General features: G+C 44.0%; 1 protein-coding gene across 1 annotated transcript; it reads right to left on the bottom strand.

Moving 5' to 3' along the window:
• Window positions 1–6,044: 6,044 nt before the first annotated feature.
• Window positions 6,045–8,182, bottom strand: LOC115756231 (exocyst complex component EXO70B1). Its single transcript, XM_030695924.2, has one exon. It carries the CDS (start codon window positions 8,080–8,082, stop codon window positions 6,148–6,150), a length of 1,935 nt encoding a protein of 644 aa, XP_030551784.1. The 5' UTR covers window positions 8,083–8,182; the 3' UTR covers window positions 6,045–6,147.
• Between the last annotated feature and the right edge of the window lie 637 nt (window positions 8,183–8,819).

Genomic DNA, 8,819 nt, shown 5'->3' with positions numbered 1-8,819 from the left:
AACTTTTATGTTGGCCAATTGGACTAAAAATGAGCGGATCAAATCAGTTTAATGCGTCTTTTCAAAAAATCATGTTCAGAAAACTGTTATAACCGCCTGTAGTTGAAAGAACGAGGGACCCTCTTAAATTATGAATTTAATTCTGAAATTTTGGAGGATATTAGTTGAAACATAGGTCTACGACTTTCGTGTTCAGCATTTACTCAAAGCTCGATCGTAGAGTTTAGTAAAAATCGTACAACAGGAATAGACCAAATCAAAATTGAGGACAACTAATGAAATTACTATTGTAAAAACTAATAAAGTGAAGTGTGAAATTGGAAACATGACAATGAGATTCCTAAACAATCAACCTATGAAAGTAAATACATGACTCAATTTAAGCAAACCAAGAAATCAAACGGTCTTTCTTTTTTTAGAGGCCACATGATCTATAGACGAATGGGCCTTCAAGGCACGCCGTAATCGTGCATTTTCCTTAGCCAAAGCATCTGCCTTTTCTTGGGCCCTCGTCGCCTTCTCTTCACTAATGACGGGTATGATGCACTCTCACGATCGGGATCTTCGGGAGTATCTCAGCGGGGATGGTATGAGACCGAATGTGCTGAGTTGTAGCAAAGTGACTCCTCATTTTTCCGGTGGGCTCCTCTATGGGCCAAATCAGCTTCTGATTGGAACACTCCCGCCAAGCCTCGTAATGACGTCTAAGCTATGCTTTGTAGTTCTCGTCCTTCTCAAACTGAACTTAGAATTCGTTGGCCCCAAGCGAAGGTGGAACATTCTCCTAATACAAATGTGGTCGTCTCGGGGCACCAAAAATGAGCAAATGCTTGCATGATCCCGCTTTGAATATCGATGTTAAGAATCAACAACATGAACCCGATATGCTGGTCATCCGGCTTCAACTAACCCTATAGCTTCTTGAGCTCTAGCTTCGGAGTAGGCACGAAACGGATATCGTTGCGACCCATTCGTATATAGATCACGTGTCAAATAAATCAACCTAAACCATGGACCAACCCAAAATAAAAATGAGATGATAAGGTATAAGGGACAAGAAATTACCACTCATAGGAAGAAGATGTCAATCACAAAGACATGCGCATGAATTGTGGATTCAGATTTTAGTTCTTTTAGCAAAGTGAAATGAAAGACGGAACGACTTGTCGCAGCCTCGCGCACATTGATCATGACTAGTTGCCGCCTCGCATACATAGTCATGACTAGTCGGGTCCAATCACTTCAGCTTGGTTCGGTCGACAAGGGCAATTCTCATGCATCGTAGCCTCACGTGCATGGGAACGACCCTTGAGCCATTTTTTGGAAAAATTTTCGGAATCCAGATGGGACAACCTTTAGCGAAACCTTACCGCTAAGGTTAAAGAACCATCTAAATATCATCTTAAAACTATTAGTGTGACTCGAGTCCGGTCACGGGTTGTGTGCAGTATAGTGCAAATATGGTAAATCATGCACAACAATTAAAGGCAAACACCGCTTCAATGATTCAAAAGTTAAATCACAATTTCAATTCACCAAGCCTGCAAAACAAAGGGTTAGCCAATCACTCCTCCCCTTATAACTCCCAATCTACAAAAACATTTAACACCTAAGAATGAGAATTCAACCAAAGTTTGCCAAATCAAGTAATTTTTTTTTTTACGAAAATTATCCGGCCTAAGTCCTCCTTAAATTTCAAAAAATCTAAGTTAAGTCCCCGAAGGAGTCGCCAAGCAGCCGCGACCTAAAAAAAACCGAGTTTCCATATTTAGGTTAATGGATTACCGGATTAATTAATTAGAATAATTAACCTAGTTCAAGCTCTCCCAAGCTCTACCAAACCGCAACTTATGGTTCACGTGATTATCTTGCAAAAGATTTTTTCATTTTTTAGAGCCACCACTAAACATTTTTGGTAGGTTGATTAGAAACCTAAATAAAATAGCGAGAGAACTATTTTATTCGTGCGAACCAGAGATTAAGAGTCCGGAGACTTGGTTACGCTAGATTACTCTAACGCCCTTTCGGTACCATTTTCATAAAAAAAAAAAAGTCTAATTTGGCAATTTTGATGAATTCTACTTGAAGATCAAAGATTCAATTTTTTGGGTTTTTTCTTCTTATGACTTTTTTTGTAGTTTTTGTGTATTTTCAAAATAAAGAAATTACATGAAATTGAGATTAAATAGGTTTAAGATTACTCCCCAGTTTGAGCTCTTGCACCAAACTTATGCTCCGGGCTTGTCTTGACCATTGGACCGGTTCAGTGGCTTGTTAGATCGAGAAGTTTCTTGGTCATATCTCTCCTTCATGTTTCTTTATCTTCTTGCTATGATTCCATGAGGCTTTGCAAATTAAGCAAAGACTAAAATGAGTGCAATTAATTTGAATCAAGCCGGAGAAAGTAAGGACTTAGCTTTAGTGGAGGAAATTGCTTTGGCAAATTAATCATCGGGACGGATGCAATCTAAGCGTTGGTCTTCTCTCTGTTTTTGCTTTCCTTCTATTATTATACCATTGATGTCTCATCGTCGATATGCAACTATTATTTAACATAAAACATAGAGAAATCAGTGTAGAAAATCTAGGCTAATCCGTATCCGAACTTAGAGGAAATTAGGAAATCACTTAGGTTTCTTTTACGGTGGCGATCTTGAACGATGGGGATGAACTTGTTGCTTGTGTTGGTCGGTGCGAAAATTGGCAATAGTAGCACCGGGCTTCAAAACTCTCATACTCTCTCAAAACTCTCTTCAAATTTTCTCTCTAAAACTCCTCTCAAGAGCTCTCTAAATTCTCTATCACCAAAATTCTCCTCCTCTTCAAGAACTCTTCTTCTTTTATAGACAAAATTCTTCATCTTCCATTCTTCATCTTCATTTCCCCATCTTCCATTTCCATCTTCTCTTCTTCATCTTCATTTCCTCATCTTCCATTTTCATCTTCTCTTCTTCATCTTCTCTTCTTCACCTTCATTTCTCCATCTTCCATTTTCACCTTCTCTTCTTCACCTTCTCTTCATTATCTTCTCTTCATCATCTTCCTTTCTCCATCTTCTCTTCATCATCTCCTCTTCTTTTGATATTTGCAATACAGTCCTTGAGGTTCTAGTATTTGCAATACAATCCTTGAGAAAATATTTCTTTCAAGCCCAAATATTCTTGGTACATTTTTCACCCCATGTTTAGTCTAGACGCATGCTAAATTAAGTGTTCTGCTTGCCCAATTATATGCCAATGCAATGTACGCTAAAAATAAATATGTGAGTTGAATTTTATTTAGAACTAAAATTAGTTCTAATTTTTATGCAAAAAATAGATTAGTCAAAATTTAGGTGTCAACATGCATTGACTGAAGCTTGTTCTGAACTGAAATTTACCTCGTGGAAAGAAGATTTTTCAATAAACCTTGGAGGGTTTACTTGCAAGCCAACCACGCAGCCTGCAGGAAACCTGTCGTCATTTGGAGAGATTGAGTCTATTACAGACCAACAAAAAAAACCTTCCGCAGCTCAAGTGACCACTGCGCATCAGTTAGTTTTGTTAAAGCAGTTAGTAAGTGCGATTCATGCTGCTGTTTACCTGTCAAACACATAGAGAGAAGGTCACAACGTGCTTCTGGTTGTTATCCTCCGAGTCCAGAAGTTCACGACGAAAAAAAGGAAGCTAAATTTAGGAAGTGACGCATCACGGGTGTTCAGCAATGCACTGGATGCTGGTAATGCTGAATCTGTAGCTCGAAGAGTACTCGGCAATTTCGAAGAAGAAGGAGAAGAAGAAATCATTGAGCACCGCAAGCAAGTCAGAACGAAAGGCTGTGCTGAGGCTGAAGAAATCAAAAATTACTCTGGGGGAGATGAGCTCTAGCGGCTGCTGCAAGCAATCCGGCAAGAAATGCTCCTGCAGACTCGAGAAACATGATGCAGGCAGTGGAAGCAGCATGCCGAGAATAGCAATAGAATACACCCTTTTAAATTTGTCAGTCAACAGTAAGATTCTTTTGGATGCTAACATCAGTTTGGTTTGGTCAATCTAACTTTGTAAACTAGCTCTCTTTCTTTTGCCGCTCATTTGAAGCTTAACCATCTGCACTATAGAATGGACAAAGACTTGACGCGACACGCCCACCTGTAAGTTTCATCAGAGTCAGCTTCAGTTGCTGTCGGTTAAGCGATCTTTGCTAGAATTTTGTTGACAAAAGATGAACAAGATCGAGCTCCTCTCTCTCTCTCTCTCTCTCTCTCTCTCTCTGACGAATGCTTCTCTCAAGCTTTTGGCTTAACGAATCGATCTCCGGTCATAAACAGCAGTTTTGACTGCTCGGAAGCCCCGGGGGGTCAATGGTTCGGTTTTTTCCAAAAAACCTGAACTGAACTTAATCGTTAGGGTGTATGCTTAAACCGGACCGAATCTCACTCCAAACCGAATATGAACCGAATCGGTTCGGTTTTCCGTTTTTGTTTTGCTCATTTCACTTTTGGCCTCGTGACTCTCTCTCGCCTCCACTTTCAAAAGTTACCCTCTCCTTCTCTCGCTTCCCAACGAGAAACTTACCTGCTTCGCATCGCCGGCGAAAGGCGGGCTCCAAACCCCATCACCACTCCACTCTCGATGACGCCTCAACTCCCACTGTCCAAACTCCACCTCCTCCCTTCCACCTCCCACCGCGACCAAATACCTAGAGCCCTCGCGAATCTCCCCGATTCTACCGAAATGCCACCCGTTCTCTCTGTAAACGTCCACATCGTCCCCTACTCTAAAACACTCTGTGCGGCTCCTGCGGCAGGGCGGGCCTTGCCCGGTTCAATTCCGCATACTCCCTCAGCTGCTTCGGGCTGTCGCCCCTGCCCTCGTACACCGTCGCATGGTAGAACCCGCCGCGGAGCTTGGGGTCGGAGTAGCGGCAGAGGATTTCCACCTTGTCGCCAAGGAGAGGTGCAACATTACGGAGTGAGTTCCGAGAGCTCATGTAAGTTTTCCGTTTGGTTTTATTCTTTTAGTGCAGTTTGGTTAACTGAAATAAATCAAACCGAAAAAGAAAAGAAGAATGGTCACGTTTTATTATTCGAATCAAAAAATGAACCCAACCAGATTGCACAAATTTGTCAGTTCAGTTCGATTCGCCATTTGGTTCAATTTTTTGATTCGATTCTGACACCCTTAGTCACTAACCACCCCCTGTGCAACAGCAAATTATTGTAAGATATATAAACACAAGGGGGAACTGTGTGTATAATTCTTTGATGTGTCGCCTTGTGAATCGATAAGAAAAGAAAAAGCAATCAAACGCATTTAATACTAGAACAAAGATACAAGGTCTCCTCTTCCTACCACACCACACTTCCTAAGATGGGGGGGAGAAACTTGAGGATGCCTGCTCTGCTTACCGACCTTATTTAGTGTGGGCTCTCCACTTTTATCAGCACCAACGGTTTGTTTGCCATCATGGAGGCACAGTGTGTCCAGGGAAGGGATATGGAGCATCTGCTGCTCAAATATGAGGACTCAAGAGATTTCCAGTTTCTTCTCCATATACCTCCCTGGGAACTGCATTGCTAACTTGCTTTTAGAGATTAGTAGATCTCAGACATCCTCTGAATCACAGAACCGATAAAATGTTGAGAAATGTTGATGGGTCTTTTGGTCCAGGATCGGGTTTTAAAATTCTGATAGCAAATACTACATATCATCAGACAGTGATTCAGATAGTGCTGATTATGTCTTGTCTGTGACCGAGGATTCGTCGTTTGGGCAATTTTTTTGTTTTTTTTCTGCTGGTGAAGAAAGAGTATCATTAGCATTTACACAAGGAGAACAGGTGGCGAAAGCTGCTAGAAGTAATCTACTTCTATTTCTCCTCCACCCAAATCCCTCTTCATTGCAGTTTGCACAATAGCTTACTGGAGCTAAGTTACATTTTTCCCTTTTAACTGATGGCAACATAGAGATATGCTCGGAGTATAAAGCATAAACACAGGTGACATTTAATTTCGGTTCTCTCTCGCCGCCATGTTTCTATTGCTGATCATCAAGACTACTCAGATATATAAGCAAACTTTCAACCACATTCATACAACACAGGAATTCGGAATCCCGGCATAAGCTACATACACACACAGATAAGCACAACACTAGCTGCAGCTTACGTTCACTTCCTGCCACCACCTAAAGCTCCCCTTCCCCGGAATAACTCGTCCATCCGAGCCTTGATTTCCTCGACCGGCTTAAAAGAGTGCTTCCTCATTTCAGCAACGCCCTGCAACCTTCCCACAAAAGTTTCATAAGCAGGCACCAGCAATTTCGTCGCGGAGATCCTCAAGTCCTCCCTTAGCTGCTCATCGAAGATGACGCGAGATGATTGCACTCTACATGTATCCTCAAAGTAGACATTGAATAGCTTGACTCTTTCCTTCAGAAACCTCGTGTCTGCATTGGGAGCTAGAGAGGCATTGTCTAGCTTCAACACACCCAAAACCTTATTCCACGAGTTTCTGAGGTAATTCGTCTGATATTGTCGCACCTTTGCAGTGTGCTTTCTGATCCAATCCTCACCCAAGAGTAAACCCAGATCATTTCCCTTCACCTTCTCTACAAGGTACCTTCCATTATTCATCATAAAGACAGAACAGAGAGCAGAGTCCCTGTAAATCTTCGATTTGGCCTCTAAATTACTCTCCAGAAGTTCCATGACCCATGCCATTTGGACTGACAAGGAGGACGAAGAGGCTCGACTATCAAGATCGGAATATTCTTTAGGAGACACAATATTCTCCTCGAAAATTTGTTCGAGGGTCGGCCGAGATCGGCAAGCGGCTCGAAGATAGTTCATTACATATCGAGTAATTGGATGCAGCCCCCCACCGGGAACAGCAGCTTTCACTGGATCTCGGCGGATCAAATTCTCCAATTCCATGAATATCCCTCTAATTGCCTCTCCTAACCTCTTCCAAATGGCAACAGCTTCATTTCTAAGAAACAAACAGTACTGATCAGAGAACAAAGACTCAAATTCAGGCATCAAGTCTCTCATCGTCTCAAACACGTCAAGAACTTTAAACAGTCGCTCAGGCGCCCTCGACCCAATCGCGACTGCATCAGCAAAGTTCAGGAGTTGAATGGCACAGCCACGGTACACCTCCATGAAGCAGAGATCAGCAGCCGAAGATAAGCCAAAGAAGACACGATCGCAGAGGCGGCGTTCGCTGGGGAACAGGATATAAAGAGCCACTTTCATGGCCTTCATCCACCGGTCTATCTCGTCTTCCAAGTCCTGCCATGGCAATTTCTGGGCTTCCTCGATGCTCAATTTCTGTAAACCCAACCTCGACATGCTCTCCTCCAAGAACTCCCTCCTGCAGCTGCTGTAAACGTGCGAGCACTCCTTCGCAAACCCCGCAGCCACCATGCGCTTCGCGATCTCGTGCAAATCACTGATCGTTCCTGACGGCAACGCGTCGATCACAATATCAAAGTCGTCCCCAAGCGGCTGCGCCACCGGAACCTGCCGCTCATCTCCATCACCTCCCTGTTCGTCGTCGTCCTCGTCTTCAGAGTCGAAGGAGAGGTCTCCATTCGACTCCCCGCGTCCGTAGGGCCGGCTCAGCTCAAAGGACTCGCCGCCGACCTCCATCAGAGACCTGAACTCGTCCTCGAGACGGAACATCGCCTGCTGCATCAGATCCTCGGCGCGGCCGAGGCATGCCAGGACGGCCTTGTCGGTAGCGGACGCGGAGGTCCAGTCCCTGACGGCGGCGATCAATTCGTCAACAGCGTCGAGGAAGGCGGAGGCGTCAGCTGCGTCGGCCCAGATGGGGTTGTCGGAGGTGACGAAGTGCGAGATCTGGCGCTCCAGCTCGTTGAGAGCGCGGTCGAGGGCGGCATAGGCACGGGGGTTGTCGGCGTCTGCGGCGGCGACGGCGGCGGCGGCCGCCTTTTCGGAGGGGGACAGCTTATCTCGGGAGAACCGGCCGTCGAAGTTGGAGAAGATCTGGAGGATATCGTCGGCCATGGACTCGTCCCGGCCGAGCGTCTTGGCGATGTGGCGGGCGACGGCGAGCAACTTCTCTTCGCCGTTCTCGGCCATGGAGGAGGAGAAGACTGCCTTGAAGACTGAGAGAGAGAGACAGACAGACAGACAGAGAGAAAGTGGAGTCTTCAAGAGAGAGAATGGACGGAGAAGACCAGTCTCCAGTCAGTAATGGAGGAAAGGGAAAGGGAAGACGAAAAGAAAGTCGATGCTCGACGCGGAAAGACGAAAGAGGCAATGAGACAGAAGAGAGAGAGAGAGAGACTATTTCGACTTTCACCTCGAGTGTCTAGTAATTAGACTTAAGTGGCCGTTAGTTGGGCACGAAAATCCTCTTTTGCCCCTGCATTGCCTCTCAATTTTCAAACCACCCAAGTGCCGCGTTTTCAATTGAGATAACTTAGCTACATAAACCTTGAAACTTATCACAAAATGCAATTCAGTCCTAAAAATTATAAAATATACAATAAAATCTTGCAATTTGTTAAATTTATGCAATCAATTCCTTCCATTAACTTTGTGACGTCTCGAAATTTCGGCGTCTATCGGATAACTGGATTCGAAGAATTTTAATCATGAATTCCAAATCGATAAACAATATTGGATTTTCCGATGATTAAGGGACAATAATTGAATTATTCCGGGACGTCGGTCAGAAAAAGTCATACTCGGGTAGTCAAGTCGTCACTTCGTAGTGCCGAGACCTTTCGCGCCCGAGCCTAGCTCTGATTGAACCCTAGATGTGAAAATGCCAAAATGCCCTTAGTTGGTTGTGTCAAATAACTAACATGTCC

The sequence above is a fragment of the Rhodamnia argentea genome, chromosome 4 (assembly GCF_020921035.1).
Source record: "Rhodamnia argentea isolate NSW1041297 chromosome 4, ASM2092103v1, whole genome shotgun sequence".
NCBI classification, from domain to species: domain Eukaryota; kingdom Viridiplantae; phylum Streptophyta; class Magnoliopsida; order Myrtales; family Myrtaceae; genus Rhodamnia; species Rhodamnia argentea.
Note: the sequence above shows the minus strand (reverse complement) of the source record. Positions and strands in the feature narration are given on the sequence as shown.

Excerpts from the sequence above, each read along its gene's own strand:
- LOC115756231 (XM_030695924.2), bottom strand. The coding sequence starts at position 8,082 with ATGGCCGAGAACGGCGAAGAGAAGTTGCTCGCCGTCGCCCGCCACATC.